The following is a 24,983-nucleotide window of genomic DNA, read 5'->3' on the forward strand; positions in this document are numbered from 1 at the left end:
AGTAACTAAAACATGCTCATGTGACTTAATTCAAAAGTGTGTGAACACGTGTTTACTTCAGGATATTTTTTAAGCTGTATATGTCCAGATAATGAAGAAAGATAGATTCATATCTTGATGTAGCATCAGAATCATATTACACATTCTCAATAACAAACCTTAAAAGTGTTGCTTATGGATCTATTTATTCACCCCACTTCAATTCCCCCTCTGCAAAGCTCATTTCTTCATCACTCCCTCCTTCTCCTTTCCTGACAGAGGCTGCTGGACACCAATTTCAACCTCATCACTCTAGCTGACTCCAGTTCATCTCATCTTTGCAACATCTGCTCTTTGCCCTTCCTTTCCCTCATTTTGTAAAAATAGTTGTCTTCTGGCTGGGAAATCAATTAGAGCTTTTTGGGCGTACTTTGTGTTCTAAACTCCTCTCAGCGATTCCCGTGATTGATGGATGCCTGGCGGCCACCTCTTTATCTCCAAAAATATATTTGGCTCATGTCCAGATGGAGAGGTTTTCCATAAGCTTGCTTGTTCATCATCCTATCACCATTAACCGCAACTATATATCTAGCTCTCACTGTGTATACAGTCTTGTGCAAGGATCAGTGATAAAAGATATGGTCAAAGAGATAGATGTAAGAACAAATAACAATATAAAGCAGACCATGCATAATAACACCACTGCTGTTAAGTAGTTTAGGAAGCCCAAGAACTGGAAAAATGAAGACAACTTCATGAAATGAGTAATATTAAACTGAGCCCCAAATGAAATCTGCAAGTGACAAGCAGGGATGGCATATAATTAAACACAATGCTGAGTAAAAAAGAGAGAAAACTACATAATTTCAAGGCATGAGCAAGACAACATTTTGGACTACCATAGAGATAAGTGAAAAGTTCGATATAGACTGCAAAAGAGATCAAATAACTGGTCAAGCGGTAGAGACTTGGACTCACAAGCAGTGAACAGTCATTCAAAGTATGTGATATCAATGCAAGAGAAAAAGAGACTTTAATTTAAGCAGGTAAGTACTTCTAGGCTTTGGAAACAAGATGCCATGGATAATTTATTATGACCACAAGCTCAAATGGATATATTTTGTTCAGTTTCCCTGGAAAAACAAAAACCCTAGAGCCATTATGTAGCACAAGTCACGAGAACAATATATAAACGCCTTTATGGTGTTACAAAATAGAATTATAATGCATGCAAATAATTGAAATGGAACGTATCTCTCAAATCATTAGGGGAAACACAATAATTAAAAATATAAAATTGTATTTTTAGAACATGTATGATCTATTTGGAACCAAAGAAAGTCAATAAAATGAAACGAAATCACAATAAATAAGCTCTAAAATGATACCACACTTTAAATAGCATTAAGATAACTAGTGAATTCACCAAAATCAACTGATGAAGGATGGAAACTAACATACACTCCATACAGCATTTTTTTCAGCTTTTATGAAGACTCCCCTCCTAAACATACTCACCAGGTATGTGTGTAAAATTAATTAATTTCCTGAATTAGAAGTCCTGATCTTTACAAATATATGCCCAAAGCTAAATGTTGGGTATTCTTTTGGTTTGTTTTGAACTCAGCCTAACAGTTGTCTAGAATTTGTGAAGAATGACCTCATTCCTAAGCGGGCAAGGATGCAGAAAGCATTGTTCCAAATTAACCATCTGGTTCCTTGAGAAAGAGTAATATTTCATTATGTCCCTGCAACTCAAAAGCATAGACGGATACAAAAAATGAAGATATGTATATAAAGTAAACAAAGTGGTATGTGAGGAGGATTGTACTTAACCCCTCATTAATAATCATCCTAAAACTATGACAAGTAGTTATAATTGTAAACTGTTAATTTTACTAAATACAGCATGAATATAATTAATACCATCCCAAGCAACTAGGTGGTCCAATAATTTTGAATTTTTTTTTTCTTTTTTACCTCTGGAAAACTGATCAGGAAATCTGGCCAACAACCCAAACAAACTAAAAGAATTTAATTGGATGGTCTTCAGCTAGTTTCTGTAGTCCTATATACACACTAAAACCACATACTCTAAGTGAAGCAATTATGCTGGTATTGTTCAGAGGTCCCATTGTAGTGTTTACAATATTATTTCACTGTACTTCACTGCAGTCAGCTTCAAAAAATGAACCAATCTTTTATCTTTAAGCTAAAATATTATGCTATGTGTCAAAATAAGCATAAAATAACCCCACTTTGCATGGGCCTAACAGTGCTGCAATGGCTTAATTTGTTCTGTTTCCTATCTGCTCTTATTTCATTTGCTATTTGTGATGTTTTGTTTAACTAGTATGTCATACACTGGATCTAGTTAGGTCTGTAAGAAAAGGAACAGATCCATACACTCACTGGAAACAAACTTGAGGACAGCAGGCAAAATGAACTAGGTATCTCAGACAGCCTCCACAAAACCAAAGCTTGCTATACACCCAAGAAAACAAACATGCTTCAGTTATATCCTGCCCATCACTGGTGGTTACACAAAATGATAATTAAATTAAAGGCTCCAGGAAACAGGAAGGCGTTGATAAGCAAATACGTGAAAATCTCCTAGAGTCCCTGTTTGTTCAAAATACAAAATAAGCATTATTTAAGAACTTTGTTTCTTCTATTATATGAGTGAAAAATGGGCTGAAAAGACCTGTGCTTTTAGGAGTACACGTGACATAAGAAAACATTAAATACTATGCGTCTTCCATAGATTTTTACTTTAAGAACCAATAGTCAACATAATCTCTTTATAGATATAACTGGTTTATGCTACTTCCAGCTCAACTTTTCTATCAGTTCGTTTTCCTCTTAGGACAAATTATTAGTAACAGTAGCAGCAGCAGCGGTGGTGGTGTTAGTCACCTTCACACAGTGTCCCCACACCGGTACCTTCCACCACACGTCTCAATTCAGTCCACTCAACAATGCTCTTTGAATGCCTTGCATGTGCTCTTTTCTCCTGGATTTCTCCTTAAATAGCTAATTCCTGATTACTCGTTTCGGTGTAATTAAATGTCCTACGTGCCTTCCTTCCGCAATTTAAATCATTTTCCAGGGCTCTCTTGCATTAGCATACTTTACTTTTGGCTTAGAATAGTCATCGCCATTTGTAACTCAACATGGTTTTGTATTCATTTACTGTGTCATCCCCAACTGGGAGTATGTTCCAGATAACCCCTGAAGGAACCATACTTGTTTAGTTCAACTCCATATATCCAGTGACTAAATCTTGATAGGCAAGTATTATTTGGCAAGTAAATTAGGAAATTAAGGAACTAGTGAAGAATGATCACATCTTCCTCCTCACAAATCCCTAACTACTCAGCCCAGCATATAGCATAAGCTATTAAGTTAGCAAGAAATGAGAGCAGACTCTTCCATCACTGTCTCCTGTACCTTGAGAGAGCTCTATCTCCAAAGTTATTGTGGCGCATGAAATACCTCAAACTCCTTAAGAAATCAAGGAAGGAATGTAACAAGCCTAATAATAAAGCCTTGAAATTCAAGTCTGAGTGAAATGTTCATGTGTATGAAAAGTGGGAAGGGTGTCCCTTACTTAGTTTCTTATTTTTTTTTTTAACCAACTTCCTTCATGGATATGGTGTGTTCATCACTGGAGTGTAGATATTCAGTTCACACCCTAAGGTATGTTTCAAAATCTAGCACAGATAATGACAACAAGAATACCCAATCTCTTCCTTGAGTTTCAATGAGAAACACTTTTTCTTTTCATGCCAACAAGACAATCCTCCTATTGTGTACTGAGCAGCTCCATACCCACACCTATCTGCCCAGCAGGTGCCTGGATTTCAACCGTGGTGACTTCAGTGTTTTTAGATATTCTTTTCAAAGTAAGACAAAAGCTCTGAGAGGTAAAAATGTCAGAAAGGGTGACATTTTGTGTTTGTCTTAAGTTATGAGCTGAAAAATGACACAAGGTAAATTTGCCCATATGATGGAGAAAGACATTACAAAACTAAGTACAGTAAAACCTTGGATTATGAGTAACTTGTGCTATGAGTGTTCTGCAACGCAAGGAGACATTTCTAATAAATTTTATTTTATTTTATTTTTTTTTTAATTTTTTTAATGTTTATTTATTTTTGAGACAGAGAGAGACAGAGCATGAACAGGGGAGGGTCAGAGAGAGGGAGACACAGAATCTGAAGCAGGCTCCAGGCTCTGAGCTGTCAGCACAGAGCCCGACGCGGGGCTCGAACTCACGGACCGTGAGATCATGACCTGAGCCGAAGTCAGATGGTTAACCGACTGAGCCACCCAGGCGCCCCTCTAATAAATTTTAACTTGATAAACAAGCAATGTCTTGTAATATTAGTACATGATGCCAAATGTCAAATGACTACAAGTGAGCCAATGGTTCTTCTCTCTCTAGCTCTACGTCTCTCTCTCACTGCACAATTGTGGGTGATTGTCTCCCATGCTAGGATGCTGGGTCTCAGGCCACAATGTTTGGCAGAAATCAGTGTTTTTTTCAGAATGTTGGAAGGTGCCCACCACTGGCACTAGTGTATTTTTTGTCACTTCAAAGCATCTACAGTCCTTTGCTTTTCCATTTAACACTAAGCTTAGGAATGCTTTGCTTCATTCTATTTTATTAGATAGGTTCCTTGTTATTAAAGTTGCAAAAAAATTAAAAGATTCCACTGAGCTAATAGCCGTGATTCAGTTAATGATAGTGAAAGTCATCCTACACACTAACTCTCCTCTCTCTTGTCTCCCTCACAACAGCCACGAGGGTTTTCAAAGGAAAGTGCAAGTTAATTTAGCTTTCTTTATATTTTGTATTTTCTTTATTATTTTGTGTTATATTACAGCAATCATTTTTATATGAATATTTTTGGGTATTGGAACGAATTATCTGGGTTTCCATTATTTTTTAGGGGGAAATTTTGCTTTGATATACAAGTACTTTGGGTTACAAGCATGTTTCCAGAACAAATTATGCTCACAAACCAAAGTTTTACTGTAATTCTTTTCCCAAGGGGACCTTCATCCTGACTTTAGGTATAAACCCTATTAAACATCTGTTGTTATTGTTTTTTAATTTTCTTTTACTTTACCTTTTCTTAAAGGAATATTTAGTAAAGTCACCATGAATCAATTAGCACCTACACTCATTACTTATGTAATCGCAGGCAAATCATTAAACCACAGTTTTCCTATTTCTATTTGTAAACTGAGGGGGAAGTTGTAGGATTATTTTAGAGGATTAAGGTATATAGCATAGTCCCTCTGGCACATAGAAAACACTCTAATTGTTAGTGTTGCTGCCGTTTGAGAGAAAACATTTCGTTACTTCCTTCTTTGGTTTAAGAGTTTTTAGGTAAATTTAGAAACCAGGACAGATTTTGCAGCTATGGATGACATCTCTTTCCAAGATAAACCAAGATTCTCTAAGTTCACAGCACACACAAAGTTCATTTTTCTAAGTTCTACATTAACTCCTAGTGTTAAAAAATCCAATATATTGTCCTTAAAGGAGTATATTAAAGTTAAGAGATGTTTGATAAACAGTGGTTCTTCTTTCTTTCGAACATCCATGTACTTCTTGGCTTTATAAAATCATTATGAAATCCTTAACTTCAAGTCAAGACTAATTTTTTAAAGTTCCAAAAATGCCATGTATATTTATAGATCAATTAGATACTTGAAAATCAGAGAAAAATTCAAGTGCTTAAAATTACAAATACTAGGCAAGTACACATAAATAAAGGGGAAGAGGATTCTGGAAAGATAGTTCTTTTAGTCTTCAAGTGTCTGTTGATCTCTCCATAAAAACAGTACAAGAAAGACTTCAAAACCAAAAATCTGTAGATAATATCTACCACAAAACCAATTGTCAGTGGGTAGAGACAAACTGCCAGGATCTATAAAGACCCCCACCATTTAAGACACTGTGCAGAAGAAAGCGGGGGGGGGGGGGGGGGGGGGGAAAGAGCCCAAAGAAAGTAACTCAAAACCATCATCGGGTACTCTCTGGATAGCTTAGCAAGCCATTCTGGAAAGAGCAGCAAAAACTAAAAGAGGTTTTTCTAGTCTCTGAGTTGAAAACAAAGAAGCTACATAAAGGTTCTCACTCTGCTGGGGATTATTAGGAGTCTGGACCCAAATTAAGAAAGCACCTTCAAAGTCAAAGCATCAGGCAGAGAAATCTAAATTGTCAGAGGTGTGCTAGGAGTGGCAGGGAACATCCAGGCAAAGGAGAAAGGTAACAGAGACAGAAGCTGAGAAAGAGCAGGCCATCTCTTCCATCTTTTCCTGAACAAGTGAATAAGCAGCACATGCCACTTATCTATAAAACTTACTATGACCCACCCTTTCCTCCTAAAAATAGATTAAAAAAAAAAACCTTCTTACTTAAACAGTAGCAACAAGAAAGGACCTCAAATCTCATATAAGAAATAAAAGAATAAAGAGCAAAACAATGTCCCTACAGACAATACACATACATCAGAAAGATATTCACAAAGCAATGAAAGCTGCAACCCAGCATTTAATAATAAGCTAAAACAAAATGAAAAACTACAAAAGTGAGAACTGGAATAAATCAGAAAAAAGGTGACTAGAACAAGAAATTGGGAAAATTAATTTGAGAAAATAATTTGTTTCAGAAATGAAGGGTAAATTATGAAGAACACCAAAGAAAATAAATATGACAGACAACTCCTGAAGAGAAATATAAAATTGAAAGCATGAATTGTTTAAAATTAACAAAAATAATAATCCAAAAGAAATTAATAGCTACAAAGATGGGTAAACAATATGTAGCTTTCATGCAATAGTAATCCAATAGCAAGAGATAAAGTGATGGAATGCAAATATACTAAAAACGACAATGCTATAAAAATTTCAGGAAATAAAAAGATGTGAAATTACACAATAATAGACACATTGTGTACAGAGCAATATTAACCTAAAAGGACCAACACTGAGAAAATTCTAGTACAACTGGACTTTAAATAAAAAAAAAAATTCAGTGGGCATCCAAGCAAATATGCCAAGTCATTTATAAGACAATCAGATTTTAACCACACTTGATCCAAAAACTCTATGATAGAAGAAAATACCAAGCCACATTTAAGATGTCCAAAGAGAAAGTTTTGAACCAACATTTTTTTGAGCCAAAAAATTTTTGGCTTGCAAATTTTTAGCCAAAGACTAATTTTATTCATATGCAAGAACATGGAATACTGTGTCTGTCGAGGAACCCTCCCTAGTGAATCTATGGGAGCATTATTTTCAGAGAACCAAAATATCTGCAAAATATCAATGTAAGTCTTCTTAAAATAAGACCAGCATTTATTATAGAACTAAGTATAAATAATGGTTTTGAGGGAGACAATATAATATGTAATCACATATTAATGGGAGAGAATATAAAAAGGGTGTTAAAGTGGTAGTTAAAGACATTAATTCAGATTAGGTAGGAGGAAGAAGGCACTAGTTAATTTCAATGTTGCCCAGAAAAGAGATCCATTAGACAATAGCCAAAAGAATTTAATATTAGTAAAAGACAAAGGTATTTCCTAAGAATTTTAATAGAAAGGTAGTCATCAAAGGGGGACAAGAGGAAAACTTTATAAATGCAAAACAATACTTACTATACAGAAACTGATAAGGAGGGTAAGGAATAAACCATAAAACTTCAAAAAACTGGTTACTCGTAGAAGAGTAAGGCAATAGGCACAGAAAGCAGAGACAAAAGTTGGACTTCTTTGAGTGTAATTTGCTTTGTAGATTTTATTTTGGTAGAGGTTCATACAAATTTATAAAACATGTTTCTTTTAAAAAATCAACGTCTAAAAATGAGATAAGCCGAATGATTTTGTGTATCCAGATAGTGTCATAATCAATTACAATTCCAAATGACTGGAGAAAAATTATTTTGATTGTTCATCCTAAATAGGATATAGCCTATTTAGAAAATACCTTACCTATTTTAGAAAATACCTTACATTGTTCACAGGAATGGACTGATGACACGGTGAAATTGAAAGGTCAAGACCACCTTGTGGTATGTGTATCATGAGAGAAAGTAAATGTGTTTGTTATGTTGGAATTATGTAAAACAGTAAGTTTCACTATTGGAGAAAGTAGAGCTAAAATACATTAAAAAAAATTCTGCAACTCCAATTCTAATTTCATTTGGAAATATCATTGAGAATTCAAGATGTGTTTTATGTTTAACAAATAAGGGAAACAGTGTTTTCTACCTCTGTTAACAAAATAAAAAGTGAAAACAATGACCAGTCTAGCAGCAGTCAGCTAGAGAACTAGTTGATTCCAGTTTTGGTCAGGAAATGCACAAGATGGATCTAGAACATCTTGTCACACCAGAAAGCAGGAGTTATCAAAGACTATCAGACTAATGCAAAAAGGATTCAAGCTAACTTGAAAATGCTTCTCATGGCCAGACCTGGACCAATTGAGCATCAGTAAAAAATAACTGCTATGGATTGAATCCCATTAAATATATTTTAAAATCATGACTCTATCTATAATCTTTAAGGAAAAAAAAACCCCATTGATACTCTCCAGAGGAGAGCCACAATTTCCACCTTTCTTGCAATGCACTTTTTATCATTTGGCAACCTTCACTTAATAATGGTTCTAGACAGTAGTGTCTGCCTATACCACAAAAATACACAAGACTAGACTTATGTACTTCTTGGGAGAAGTATACATCGCCATGAAAAAAGTAATTTATTTTTGCCAAAGAAAAACTTTAGTCAAAATCTGAACAAACCTCTAGATCTTATTAACAATTTCTAGGATATACAGGGGACAGAGAGACTTGTTAACTGACACCACAGAGTCGCAAACAATAAAAGCCACACTATGGGCATTTCTAAAGGACAATTTACTCTAAAAAAATATGAAGATAAAAACTGTAGATAAAAATACATTTCAGAAACATATTAACTGATGGTTGTTTGTGGACATTCTTGAAAGAGAATGGAAGGCTCACTGAAAGATACAATGATTCAAATAAATGGAAAACAAAAGAATAAAATACATAAGAGAATTGGAGAAAGTTAATAACTGATGGACATTTGATGATATTATGGCACAATTAAGGATATTTTGGAGTGTGGTTATTGTATAATAATAATAGCTTAAAAATAAACTTTTTTTATACAGGTACATACTGAGATATTTACAGATGAAATGACAGGATAGCTGAGATCTTCTTTAAAATAATCTGGGGATAAATGAGTATAAAGAAAACAATACTGGCCATGAGTTGGTCATTGTGAAGCTAGGTAATAGGTACGTGAGAATTCTTAATAGTATTGTCTCTTTTTAGGTATGTGATTGAAAATTTCTATCATCAAAAGTGACAGAGAGAGGGAGGAACACGGGAAAAGAAAAAATATATAGAAAAGAAGACAAGTAGAAGCTCAGGAACTATTTCTGAAGCTGTGAACAATATGTTAAGACCATTATGTCTCTCTTTTGAAGGCTCATTTCTTCTAAGATTAATTCAATATTTAGTACGTTTTATCAGATTATACAATAGGTTACCTAGGGTTATACTATGTACTAATCAACATAAAATTCTCAACAAATTAGTCATTGGCTCTATTCTCTGTTGGAGTTTGAAAATTTGTTTGACTGGTTTATATGGAAAGAACTGCATTTAATTCAGGAGATTACAGTCATTCCTGCTCAGAGTACATCCTGAGGCTTTTGGTTTAGGCTAGTTAGCTCCTTTTGTCTGTCGTTGATTTGACAACTATTCAGATGTTTCTGATTAACTGTGGTGTGAGTCATAAAGAATATCTGACGAACTCAAGTACTAATCCCTAGTTTTCATGTCAAATAGATTGTGCCTCCATTTATTTAACCAAGGAATTATAGTTTGGCTGGATAATGATTTCAATGAGGAAATTTTAGGTAACATAAGGCAAATTTCTAATAGAGAAGACTCAGACTTATATACAGTACTGCTTCACATACCACAAGAAGCTAGGTGGGACACGTTACTGGGTATTTTTTTTCAACTGCATGATGAATATACGTTTGTAGCAAGCAACTTCTAAGAGAGGTCCACTGGGGCATCTGGGTAGCTCAGTTGGTTGAGCATCTGACTCGATTTTGGATCAAGTCATGATCTCAGTCATGAGATTGAGCCTCATGACAGGCTCCACAGTGATAGCAAAAAAGCCTGCTTGGGATTCGTTCTCTCCCTCTCTGTGCCTACCCCCCACTCAAGCATGTATCTACTTGCATACTCACTCTCTCTCAAAACAAACATCTTAAAAAAATAAGAAAGGCCCACTAACAATCACCCTACCTCTCAATATTCACCATCTTGTATATTCACCTCCTCTGGAGTGTGGGTTGGATATACTTACTTCCTTCAAAAGAAGGCAAGAGGACAGAAGTGAGGGGATATTCTTGTAAGATCAATTTACAAAAAGACTGTGCCTTCAATTCTGAATAGCATGTTGTGAGGCAGCTCTGTGGAGAAGTCCACATGGCAAAGGATTAAGGCCCGCCAGCAACTACTTGAGTAAGCTTGGGAGCAGATCCATTTCCATGGCCTCAGCCTACAGAAAACAGCTTGACTACACCCAAAATGAAACCCCTGAACCAAAGCCTACTGGCTGTGCTGTGCCTACACTCAGGTCTCACAGAAACTGTGAGATAGTGAATGCTCATTATTTTAAGTCACTAAATTGGGGGTAATCGGTTATGCAGAAAGCACAGTACAATACGTAATACAATGTTCAACTTAGTGATAACAAGTCATGATCATTTATCCATTTGTTTATTTAACATTCAATAAATCTCCTCCTAGAATCAAGACTACACTAAGCTCCGGGAAGACTTCAAATTAGTTCAGATAGTAACCTGGAGAATACAATAAAAGAGTTATGTAAACCAGACTGTAAAAAAATAGTGAGCAGGAAAAGCTCCCTGGGGAAACACTACTGGGGACAAAGAGTGAAGAGGTAGGAAAGTGCTATCCAATTTGAGAAACTCAAAGAAGTAGAGCTAGCCTGAATAGTGAGCAATATGGAGAAGCAAGGGTACCACTTTAAGAGGCTAGACTTTGGTATCACATAAATCCATGTTTATCCCCATGTTCCTGCTTTGCTACTTCATGGCAATGTTAATAAGGACCATTTAGGCATGCCCCTGTGCCTCAATTCTCTCAACTGGAAAATAAAAATAATACTACCTATTTCAGAAGGTTATTAACAACATATGCTATGGTACCTAACATAAAATAGGTGATGAAAAATGTTTATTATTATTGTTGCTGTGTCTGTCATCTTTAATAGCATCATTAGTAACATGAGAGATCTGATAAGATTGGCAAGGAATTTTTACATTAATTTAGGAGCAATGGCAAATCAAACGACAGTTATGAGTGGAGAGTACCATGGTAAGGCGTAGGAGTTCTAAAAATGCATCTAACAGTCATACCAAGAATAGATGTGACAGAATCAAGACTGGAGGCAGGATATCAGTTAGTAGACTGTGTGATAATCCAGACAAGAGCTGGGGTACATAGGATAGTGACAGGGTTGATGAATACAACACAGTTGAGAGATAATGAGGTAAAATGAAAGTGTTTCAGAATTTTATTTGCTTCAGGGATGAGATAGAGAATGGGTGAAAGATTATACCAGGTTTAGGGATCTAGGAAAAATATACACAGGTCAGATGAAGGAAAATTGGAACAACAATTTGTGAAATGTGAAATATTACTAATATTCAAACTTGAGAGTCTGGGAGACTTTTAATTGAATTTATATCTCTAAAACACAGGATAGTGATCAATTAAACACAGGGTCAGAGACTGATTTTGTCCCTAACAATTAGAGGATATATGAAGCATCGGCATAGTTTTTCCAGAGAAAACCACTCACCTATGTACAGGAACCAGAAATTATAAACAGTATCCTATAAACAAAATTAAGAGGAAGCCACAAACAAAACAAAACAAAACAAAACAAAAAAAAGGATGTTCAAAAAAACAAGATTTTACAAAATGGGATGAGATTCCTTGTAGAAGAAAGTATTAGACAAGAGGGTCAAATGCTGCAGTAAATCAGGGTAAGAACTGATGAGGTATTGTGGATTGCTCAAAGGGTCATCGAGGACCTTGCTGAGAGTAGTTCCTTCAGAAGGTGGGACTGGAAATGAGGCTATAATATATGAAGGAATGAGAAGTTACATTACTCTAAATAAGGACAGCTTCAGGTAACCTGAGTTGAGAGGATTTTTTTTTTTTTTTGCTTTGTTTCCATTAATGGAAGGAACTTGAATATGGTGGAATGTTGATGGCAGTGGGGAGAGTGGATGGAGGGGAACCAGAGCTCAGAAGAGAATACAGTCTTAGTAAGAGCATGACTACAGATTGAAGACTCTGCGGAAGTTTGGTACCAGGACGATAAGGATGTTCCCATGTGAGAGTATAAAAATTATGCTCTGAAGCTGGAGACAATTTCAATATAACTAAGAATAGGGGTCAATATAGTAGAATTAGACCAACATTTCTCAACTAAAGGGGGATTTTGGCCCCATCCAGGCACCATTTACTGTATAAATGCAGATATTTTGGTTGCTACAATCAGGAGCTGGGAATGATAGTACTATCTGGAGATAACTAGGGACATCCAGTGGTACAGACCAAGGATGCTTCTAAATAGTGTACAATTCACAAGACAGCTCTAATAAAGAATTATCCAGCTCAAAATGCCAACAGTGCTGAGGTTAAGAAACCCTGGGTTTGGCATTTGAGAGCAGTGCTGGAGGTCTAAAATATTCACTGAGGAGGATGGGAGCTCACTATGCAATCGTGGTATGCTTGCTCTAAAACATTCTGTGTCCACTGCAGATGGAGACCAGTATTTTTTTTTTAATGGCAACAATCTGAACTACTGTATAATTTCCTCCAGCAGTATTGTTTGAGTCAAGGCTAGGAAAGGTGAAAGTTAGACTAATACATGGATACAGCTTTAACCAAGGGGGTGAATTCCAAAGAACAGGGAATTGAGGCTATCAGTAGAAGATCCATGATCCACGGAAGTGATAGAACACGGTATGTGAACGAGGCAAAGAAGGGTATAAGATAAAATGTAGCTAAAAGGGACAATATAGGGGACCTAGAGCTCCCTATAAAATTCAAAAATGCACAGGAATGCATTTTGTAAAAGTTATGGAATGACAAAATCTGTGATCAGAGGTTAAGAAATAGCCTTAGTACTTATTTTTCAACCCAGTGAAGATGACGGCAATATCCAGACAGGGTCCAACAGATAGGTAAATGAAGGTCACTGAAAATGAGAGGGGTAAGGTCTTGAGAGGCCACAGTGATGAATCAATCACACAAGACCAGTAATGAACCACTGTGTGTATCCCCACATCTCATGCCGTTTTATCACTAAACATGAACAGAAAAAGAAGCAACAAAAAAATACTCTATTAACAGAATACTGCATTAACTGTGACTTGCTTAGATTTATTCCTAGGTGTTTTATGGTTTTTGGTGCAACTGTAATAAATAAACTGTAATAAATAAATAAATGGGACCGATTCCTTGATTTCTCTCTCTGTTGCTTCATTGTTGGTGTGACCCTGAGAGAATATTGTTGGAACTCTGGCTATTCTTCAAGTCTGAGTTGACAGAGCTGGGTTTTTATACTCTTGTTGAGTACCCAGCTGTTATATTCTGTCGCTAATTCCTAAAGACCAAAAAAGGAATTAGTGACACAGAATATAACAGCTGGGTACTCAACAAGAGTATAAAAACCCAGCTCTGTCAACTCAGACTTGAAGAATAGCCAGAGTTCCAACAATATTCTCTCAGGGTCACACCAACAATGAAGCAACAGAGAGAGAAATCAAGGAATCGGTCCCATTTACAGTTGCACCAAAAACCATAAAACACCTAGGAATAAATCTAAGCAAAGAGGTGAAATTTATACGCTGAAAACTATAGAAAGCTTATGACAAAAATTGAAGAAGACACAAAAAAATGGAAAAAGATTCCATGCTCCTGGATAGGAAGAACAATATTGTTAAAATGTTGATATTACCCAAAGCGATCTACATATTCAATGCAATCCCTATCAAAATAACACCAGCATTCTTCACGGAGCTAGAACAAATAATCCTACAATTTGTATGGAACAAGAGAAGACCCTGAATAGCCAAAGCAATCTTGAAAAAGAAAACCGAAGCTGGAGGCATCACAATCCTGGACTTCAAGCTATACTACAAAGCTGTAATCATCAAGACAGTATGGTACTGGTACAAGAACAGACTCTCAGATCAATGGAACAGAATAGAGAACCCAGAAATGGACCCACAAATGTATGGCAAACTAATCTTTGACAAAACAGGAAGGAATATCCAATGGAATAAAGACAGTCTCTTCAGCAAGTGGTGCTGGGAAAACTGGACAGCGACATGCAGAAGAATGAACCTGGAGCACTTTCTTACACCATACACAAAAATAAACTCAAAATGGATAAAAGACCTAAACGTAAGACAGGAAGCCATCAAAACCCTCGAGGAGAAAGCAGGCAAAAACCTCTTTAATCTTGGCCACAGCAACTTTTTACTCACCACATCTCCAGAGGCCAGGAAAACAAAACCAAAAATGAACTACTGGGACCTCATCAAAATAAAAAGCTTCTGCACAGCGAAGGAAACAATCAGCAAAACTAAAAGGCAACCGAAGGAATGGGAGAAGATATTTGCAAATGATATATCAGATAAAGGGTTAGTATCCAAAATCTATGAGGAACTTATCAAACTCAACACCAAAAAAACAAATAATCCAGTGAAGAAATGGGCAAAAGACATGAATAGACACTTCTGCAAAGAAGACATCCAGATGGCCAACCGACACATGACAAAATGCTCAACATCACTCATCATCAGGGAAATACAAATCAAAACCACCATGAGATGCCACCTGACACCTATCAGAATGGCTGACGTGAACAACTCAGGCAACAACAGATGTTGGTGAGGATCCAGAGAAAGAGGATCTCTTTTGCACTGCTGGTGGGAATGCAAGCTGGTGTAGCCACTCTGGAAAACAGTGTGGAGGCCCCTCAAAAAATAAAAATAGAACTACCCTATGACCCAGCAATTGCACTACTAGTTATTTATCCAAGGGATACAGGTATGTTGTTTTGAAGGGACACATGCCCCCGAATGTTTATAGCAGCACCATCTACAATAGCCAAAATATGGAAAGAGCCCATATGTTCATCGACAGATGAATGGATAAAGAAGATGTGGTATATATATACAATGGAGTATTACTCGGCAATCAAAAAAGAATAAATCTTGCCATTTGCAACTACATGGATGGAACAGGAGGGTATCATGCTAAGTGAAATTAGTCAGAAAAAGACAAATATCATATGACTTCACTCATATGAGGACTTTAAGAGACAAAACAGATGAACATAAGGGAAGGGAAACAAAAATAATATAAAAACAGGGAGGGGGACAAAGCATAAAAGAGTCATAAATATGGAGAACAAACAGGGTTACTGAAGGGGTTGTGGGGGGATGGGCTAAATGGGTAAGGGGCATTAAGGAATCTACCCCTGAAATCATTGTTGCACTACACTATGTGCTAATTTGGACGTAAATTTAAAAAAATTAAGTATTATGTTGAAAAAAAAAAATTCTCTCAAGGTCCCACCTCAGTGGCTTCTGCATTGATTGGAAAAAGAATAAATGAGATTACCCAAGAGTAAAAGACTATTTTTGAGGCAAAAGGGCGCTTCAGTGGGTTAGACAGTGGAAAGTTATCTATAGTTTAGGATTTTTTTTTTTTTTTTTAAGAGCAAGAGCGTGAGAGAGTGAGCGCGCTCACACACTCAAGCTGGGGAGGGGCAAAGGAAGAGGGAGAGAGAGAATCTCAAGCAGGCGCCACACCAATGGAGAGCCCAACTTGGAGCTCCATCCCAGGACAGTGAGATCATGACCTGTGCTGAAATCAAGAGTCAGACTCAACTCACTGAGCCACCAAGGCTCCCCAGGAACAGATTCTTAACAAGTGAACTTGAGACAGAAAGCAGAGAGCAAAGTGCTAAAATTTTCAAAGATGGGGGGAAAATCCCCAGAAAGTCAATGGATAGAAGCAATGGATAGAAGACTGGATTATAGTATAACCTTTCCACCTAAGAAACAGCAGAAATGGTAATCATTTTTTTTTTTTTTTTTTCAGCTTTGGGTCGTTGCTGCAAACACTACTGGTAGAATTTGTCACTGATTGTCATTAATACCACCTAGGGGAGCTTGTTAAAAATTTGGATTCCAGAACTAATCCCAGTGTATGGTTCATTCAATTTTTACATATTCCAGGGATCTATGTTCTTAACAGTTCGTGTACCTAATTCAGGACTAAATTTTGGGAAACCAGTAGTATTTACTACTTAATACGTATCTGTCTCATCATTGAAAGTTTAGTTATTATAGCTCATTTTCACCAAAAACTTATTACAAGCCAGATGCTTTTCTAAGTACTTTAAATTTATTTAAACTTTAAATTCAAACTTTTAAGTTATTTTATTCAACCCTCTTAATAATTTCACAAAGTGGATAGTATTGACATTTTCAATTTAAGATAAGGAAATTAAGCAATAAAGCTGCCATCTGAGTACAGACAGTCCTAACAGAGCTCATTCCTCTTCTAACTATGCTATTGTAATAAAATTAGCTACCTAAAATCAACTTTTTCCTTCAGCTTTTAAATAGAATTTGATCATGTATATTGTTAACAAGTTATCACATGTTCACCATAAACTTTGATAGGTGGTATATGTTTTAACGGAAACAGGGAAGTTACAGTTAAATAAAATCATTCTGTCAAAACATTGCAAGACACAAAGTTGTCATAGAAATAAATAATTGAAGTCATTAGTGGTAAAACTTACAAATAATTTCTATGGACCTCACATTTAATTACTACTTTCATTTCCTTAGCCCAATTAGATATGAATTTAACTATCAAGTTCATCAGCTCAAAAAAAGAGGTGTAAAATGAACTCAACTCTTTGAGATCATGAAACTCAATCTTTGAATACTTACATTTAATGCGTCTTTTAGTACTTCTTCAAGACGATGACCTACATGATTCTCATCTTTTGTGTCCATAACCAGGCAAATGTGCTGTGAAATTCTTTCTGAGATTAAAAAAAAAAAAAAAAAAAAAAAAAAAAGAAAAAGGAAAAAGAAAAAAAAGTAAGTTTCTAAGAGAAGATGGAACAAAGCCCTAGTATGCTAAAACCTGGATTAACCTGTTGTTTGTAACTGTCAAACTACAAAGCTTTTACCTGCAGGCCAGTGAAGTCACTTGGAATCCACACTGATAAGTCCTCCACTCTTTACCACCCAAGTTAATAAAGATAGGGATTCAGTGCTGTGTAAGTGGCTAACCAGGACATTGTATAATCAACAGAAATGAGACATCATAGGATATATCTAAAAAGGACTAACTGAAGGTGACAGCTATTTGCCTGACAGTTCATTCCTTCTCTGTTTATAAAGACTCCCCTAGAATCTGATAAAATCCCATCTCATGCAGATCCCCCACATCAGGCTAGAAAGTACCTTCTGTGTGCAACTCACTGTGCCACCTAGTGTCCTGGATGAGCACAGAAGTGTCCTTGGCATTCGTCTTAATTCAGTCAATTCAATACAATTAAGTTCTTGCCTGTTTAACTGTTACAAGTGAATATAATAGCCAAACTAATTTTCTTCAAATTTGTTAAGTGTCTTCAACATGATCCATTTTAAAAACACAATTCATATGACATAATCATTCTCACCTTTGTAAACCTTGGATGCACTCTCTCAAAAGATACATAATCCTACTCTACAGTAGCTAGGTCTATAATACTAAGAAATAGCTATATTGCTGCCAATTAAGAAGACAATGCATGGTATTATGTCAAAAACTTTTACAAAGGCTTAATTTTAAATAAGAATCCCAAATCAAATTAGTTTAACATTTAACCCAGCTGCTTCTTCAAGGAACAACTTTATATAACATGATATATATAAACGTTAATCTAGTAATAGTTAATCATTTTTCCAAGCACAGCTGGGGACAACAGACATTTAAAATATTAAGAAAAGCACCAATTAATAGTACTCCCTTTACTAACTACCTCACATCTATCAAGAATATTGTATGGTGCAAGAGCTCTATGTTCTATTATTACCAATCTTCATGATGGCCCTGCAAACAATATTATTATGAATCTATATAATAGACACCAGAAACCTGAATTCACAGAAATGAACTAACTTTTTCATGATCACTCTTGCTGAGGCTTTACAAAGGGGAGATAATGTAAAAAAAATGGGCAAATGGCATACCTAGGTAAAAGACAGAATGGAAGTTATATGTACTATTCTTTCATCTTTTGTTTGACATAAAAAATATTCTGCCCCCCAAAAACACATAAGATACAATAAAAAAATACATGAACATGTGTGTGTTGCATATGTATGCATATAGTAGGAGATCTTAAAATTCATCTTATAAAAAAAATTTAACTATTGGATGTAACGAATACATTAACCTTATCGTGGTAATCACTGCACAATATATACATACATCAAATCATTACATTGCACACCAAAAACTTGCATGATGTTATATGTCTTTTATATCTCAATAAAGCTGGATTAAAAAACAATCACCTATTTACCGAAGATCAACGAAAAAAAAAAAATACAAGAACCTAGATTCAAGGCAATATAACAATAAATAAGGTGAATCTTCTATCATGTCGATTTCTATACTGTCTGTTTACACCTGGTAATTCCCAGGGATTTATACTCCAGAGTAATCTGTGCCAGATTGACCATTTTCTTTATACTGTCAATTGTCCATACCAATATGTCCTTTCCCTAGTCATATAAAATTTTCTACCTGTCCAGTGGCATTCACAGTCTAGACCAGGTTAAATCTTCATCAGTTCCCCCAATTCAATGGTTCTCAACTTTGGTTGCACATCAGAATCAATTCTGAGTAGGTTTTGTTTGGCTTTTGTAGTTTTCAAATACATACTTTTAAAACCCACCCAACAAGATCCTTGCCTGTATTTTTTTTGAAGCTCCAAAACTGATTCAGATGTTTAGTCACATTGAAAACCTCTGCTTGTTCATTGCCTTGATTTTCTATAATGTGGAGTTTATACAAGTTTTCACTTCGAAAAAAAAAACAAAAAACAAAAAACTAATTGTCTATGATAGCTGATTAATTCCCCCAAAATGGTATAACTCTTTTTGAATATAATCCTTTTGGGATAATTCTGCAGTTTTCTCTAATCTACTCCATATTGTAGCAATTGGAGCATGCTGAGAATTGTTATTCAATTCCCTTTGAGATTGCTAGTGTCAAACTGTTTAAAAAAACCCAAATCCATCCACCTACTCTGATCTTCATGGCTCACTAGAGTTTACAGTTTAGCCGTTTCTTGGCCAGTACTATAAAGGCAATCTAAGAAAAAAAAACACACAATGTTCATAAATTATAGATATAAGGCACTTCTTGGGCATTTAATAATGTTTGTTAAGTTAATGAGCAATGTGCAATTTTTTTAAATGCTACAGGAATCCAATATCCAAAAAATTCTATAAATAGTATATTCATGCTTTATCAATGTTTTACATGTCTGAAATATGCAAAGACTAAAAATCAGTTTCTATGTAGAAATGACAAACTTTCTACACAGAATTTATAAATATACAAGAAATGAAGGAAACATGGGATAAAAGATCTAACATTATGACATTTTAATGAGGATTAAATGAGGATTTAATATACCTAAAGTTACATAGAGTGTCTGGTCCAAGTAAACCCCTAATAATTGTTCACATAATAATTGTCACTTCCATGGTTACATGGATCCAACAAAAATATAAATTAAAATTAGTTTTGTCTACTCAAGATACGACCCATCTGTAAGTACAAATGGCCCCTGGTCTCTATGGTCTTAATTATTTCAGTTTGGTTAAAAAAAATCCATTTCAATTTTGTCCCACTAATCCTTTTCAAATTTCAAAGTTACACCCAAAAAAGCAGTAATTATGTGTAATAATAAAAACCACATCTTAAGTAACAGTCCTGTGTTTTCAACCCTGCACTTTATAAGTTTTTTTTGTTTGCTTGTCTGTTTGTTTTTTGAGACAGAGACAGTGCTAGTGGGGGAGGGGCAGAGAGGGAGAGAAAAAAATCACAAGATTCCACACTGTCAGAAAAGAGCCTGATACAGGGCTCAAACTCATGAAACTGTGAGATAGTGACCTGGGCAGAGATCAAGAGTGCAACACTTAACAGACTGAGCCACACAGGTGTCCCTCCCTGAACTTCTTTATAACTAAAGTGGATACATTCTGATCCTTCTTATCTTGGTTTATCCGTTAGATCTAGGTTGAAACATCTCATGTGGTTTCTACTGATAATCCCACACACACTGACAATCCTAACTGGGAATACTAATGTACATAAAATCTTTACCAACAAAAGACAATAGCAATGATTGCACTCGGGCCATGCAGCTGGAGGCTCAAATGGTGAAGAATGCAGCTATGGAAGCAGGGCTGCGATAGATTGAACCTCCTCAATGCCAGTTACTCCAGTACCCCCAACTCAGAAAAAAATGTACATTTAAAATTCATTTTTTCATGAAGGAGAAAATTCTTTCCAAACATAATATAATTAATAGTTACTATTTCTCAAAGCAAACAGTTTAACAACTTCTCTGAGGTTAATAATGAAATCAACAAAAACAGGGGCCTTTAGAGTTGTTAATCTGTTGTTCTAACTATTAATAAAGCGATTCTTAGAAATTTTAGACATTAAAATAAACACAACAATAGAATGAGGGAAAACCATAAAATCATTTTGTTTCCCAGAATCATGAAAAATATACCACAAGAATGTAGTCTTTGTGCTCTCCCTTAAACAGACCTAAAGATAAATTAGAAAAATAATGCAGTTAAATTTAGCTCATACCTGACCTGTCAACTTTATTACTAACATTGTTTTTTTGAGTTTACTCATTTACTGTAAGACAGTGCGCACGCATGTGTGCAAGTGGAAAAGGGGCAGACAGAGAGGGAAAGAGAGAATCTGAAGCAGGGTCCACACTGTTAGCTCAGAGCCCGATGTAGGGCTTGAACCCACACACCGCGAGATCATGACCTGAGCCGAAATCAAGAGTCGGCTGTTCAAGTGAATGAACCACATACCCACCCCCAACTAATATTAACTTGTTAGTTTTAGTTGTCACGCTACCTTTTTTATAAAATATTTTTTTAATCTTCCTAAAAGGACAATTATGACACATGAAGTATTTTAATATCTAAACCTGTAGGGTATGTTCTCCACCAAACATCGTTTTTAACACATATTCTCTGATCTACACTGAAAAACTCTTTATTTACGTACAGCATCTAGGTATCACAGAGCTCAACACAACTAAAAGCAGAAAAAATTCTAAAGGAACATTACGTGTAGTCTATACATTAGCTACAAGCTGTAAGCATTAATAAATAAGAACCAATTTTTCAATTAATACCTCATCCTTGTGTGCTAGAACTTTTAAATGGTCAAAGTATGTGCACAATTGTCAAAAGTATTATGTTAAAAATAATGTACAATTTGATTTTACTTTCCTGGCTGTGATGGATAATTTTATGTCAACTTGACTGAGCAATGGGGTGTCCAGATACATAGCCAAACATAATCTGTGTGTTTGTGTGAGGGTATTTTTAGATGTGGTTTACATTTAAACTGGTAAACTAAATAAAGCTGATTGCCCTCCCTAAAGTGGATGGGCCCCCATCTAAACAGTAGAAGACCTGAATATAACAGAAGTTTGACCTCCCAGGAGTAAGAGAGGAACCTGCCGCTTAATGGCCTTGGATACGAAACACTGGCTTTTCCTGGTTCTACAGCAGCCTGCTGGCCTTAGGACTTAAACTGTGACACTTGCTATGGAGATTTTGGACCTGCCAACCTCCATAATCTATAATCACCTGAGCCAATTCATGTGTGTATCCTGTTTGTTCTATTTCTTTGGCGAACCCTGACAAATATGCTAGCAAATAAGCTTAATTCTTCAACAGATAACTAGTAATTTCCCAGTCTTCATCACAAAATTCCCACCTCCTGCAATTCTATAAAAGGCAACATAGAATCACCCATGCCTTGAGCAACACTCCTTACTCCTCAGCCAAATCATACCACCTATAATTCCCTGGACATATCTTGATGTTTGGACTAATATATGTGTTCCCCCTACCTGCAAATGCCATTCATGTCCTTGTCTAATTCTCCAGAAAGGTCCACCTCAAACCATTTGCTTTAATAACCACAGGTCAGTGTTTTAGATGCATTTTGGTCAGGGGTGGGAACAGGAGGAGAGGAAAAAAAAGGAATAGGGAGGTAACCTTCACCAAAGAGACTTTTTTGAAACTACAATAAACCCACACCTCCAAATTCCCACTTGTGATACATAAAGCTATCTCTCTCAAACATATGTAAGCACGCAGCCAGGATTTTCCTTATACCCAGATATGAATTACTGTGTTACTAATCTGCCAGGATTTTCCTTATACCCAGGTATGAATTACTGTGTTACTAATCTGAGTGGTCCTAAGGCAAGGCCCTGCAGTGTAAAGTTTCAGAAACAGAAATTTACACACACTTTGGCTGTAATAAGCCACTCACAAAGCTGATGTTCAGGCAGTACCCAGCAACAGAGTAATGGGAGTCCTTATGGTCAGCAATCATTCTGGTAGTCAGTGCATTTATTCTAATTAATCCATATGCATGCCATACTAAGTAAGTGGCTTTAATATTGTCTTTACTTTTTACCAAGGTAGACAGTTTTAAACATCATTTCTCTCAATCATAACAAGCAGAAATTCTCCCCATTTTATAGATTGAGTCTATACAGCCAGTAAGTTGCCTAAAGTCACAGAGCCATGAAATTATAAATTTCTGTTCTCTAACTCAAATCTATGTGAAGTTAGTATCCTAAAGGGTATTTTTTTCTTTCACATTGGTCTGCATTTTTATTTTGCTTTTATTACAAATTTTACATTGAATTTTATCCTTTGTTTTTCTCTACCATAAAATCACCGACTCCTAAACTCAGTAAACTCTAATTTATTTGATAACTTCTGATTTCCCACACCACTCCAAAGTTTTAGCACAGGGCACCAACAAGAAGGTATTGACAGTCATTTGTTTTGAGGCTGTGTGCTAGGATCATGACTAAGACAGATTTTGATGGGCTGAATGAATTTTGTCCCCTATCAAATTCATTGTGGTGTAGCAGGATTCTTGCACAGAGCCATGACGGTGAGCCTTTTCCTTCCAGGAACAAACTTTATTCCTGCCGGCACTGCTCAGTTGGGTTGGTACCCCAAGAACTGAGCCCTGAACTCCACGTGGCATAGTTTTTTTTATATATATATATTTTTACTTCTTTGTCCCTCATATATGTAAGATACAAACATGTACTCTGATTGAGTGGTCCCATGTTACAAGGTTGTGAGGGATGTTGTTATGTACGGGTATAATTAGGTTGCCTTGTTTTTGTTTTTTGTTTTGTTTTCCTTAGGGAGGGGACGCTTCCACAGTGGGAGCTCTAACCCTAAGCATCCTCAGATTGTGACCATATTTGGAGACAAGAGACTGTAAAAGGTCATCAGGTTAAAATGAGGACAATTAGAGTGAGCCCTAATCCAACATGACTGTTTTCTTTGTAAAAAGACAAATACAAATTAATGGAAAAATTATCAAAGTCAAGCACCATATAAATTTTTTATAAGAGAACACTTCTAAAAATAATGAAGGTGTGCCAGAAATATGTGCCTATGAAGCCAATCAAAATTGCAATCTACTATTTTACAACAAGCTAAAAAACATACAGGTAATGAAACCAAACATTAGAGAACTATATAATTTAGAATTTACAAACACAGAAATTAGGTGGTAGTCCTCAGTAAAGAATGTAAAGTAAAAGACTATTTCAGAAACAAAGACTATACAAATATGACATAGGTACTAAATTAACAGATAATTTAAGATAAAAAGTTAAAAATGAAAAATAGTTTTAAATTAAAAAATGAAGAGATAAGGATCCAGTAAAGTTACATATACTGAAGTTGGATAAAGATGATCCAACATAAATGTAATAGGAATCCATGAAGAATACTGACATTTTTATTTACACACACACACTCAGATCACATATAAATATCCTCAAAAATTTACCAAGAAAAAACATTACCAAGACATTTTCTAGTAAAATTACTTGACTTAAAAAAAAAAACAAAAAAAAAAAACAAAAAAAACATCATTCCTTTGGTCACCTAGACAAAAGAATAGAGATAATAAAGGTAATGAAACAATCATCAGAATGTATTCAATAAAAACAAAGGAACATATTTAAGTTATTCAAGGAAAAAATTATGAGCCAAGATTTTATATTCAGCAAAAATGACTTTCAAGTATAAAGCACACAATTTTCAACTTGAATTTAGAAAATGATTTTCCTGTGAATATTTCCTAGGGAATGTACTAGAGCTCAAGTTTCAAACAACCAAAGTCTAGAGACACATATATACAATGACTGAGGAACAGCATAAAATAGTTACTTGCAGAACTGTGACTAAATAATGTCTAAAATTAACTGAATACGGTAATAATGGCTATATAATCTGGAAATATACAGTATCAACAAGAAAATGCAACAGGAGAATGAATGGAACATATAAAAAAGTATGTAACTTTTTTCAGAAATAGTCTTGGTTGATAATACCTACACTTTGAGACCTGGAGGGTACACCGTTGAATAAAGTATCTGAATGATTGTACAATATTCTGTTAATTCCTGTATCTTTGAAAACCAAGGTTC

At 35.5% G+C, this 24,983-nt stretch overlaps 1 protein-coding gene across 3 annotated transcripts in view; it reads right to left on the minus strand.

Annotated features, from left to right (window-relative positions):
• Window positions 1–24,983, minus strand: part of CRPPA (CDP-L-ribitol pyrophosphorylase A) — a 321,101-nt gene that overhangs the window by 162,818 nt on the left and 133,300 nt on the right. For all 3 annotated transcript variants that reach the window (XM_019443506.2, XM_019443507.2, XM_019443508.2), the window contains exon 6: window positions 17,128–17,222. In XM_019443506.2, the coding sequence (XP_019299051.2) occupies window positions 17,128–17,222 (95 nt within the window). The remainder of the gene's footprint in view (window positions 1–17,127; window positions 17,223–24,983) is intronic.

The sequence above is a fragment of the Panthera pardus genome, unplaced genomic scaffold (genome assembly GCF_024362965.1).
Source record: "Panthera pardus isolate Hobbes unplaced genomic scaffold, ASM2436296v1 HiC_scaffold_8, whole genome shotgun sequence".
Taxonomy (NCBI): Eukaryota; Metazoa; Chordata; class Mammalia; order Carnivora; family Felidae; genus Panthera; species Panthera pardus.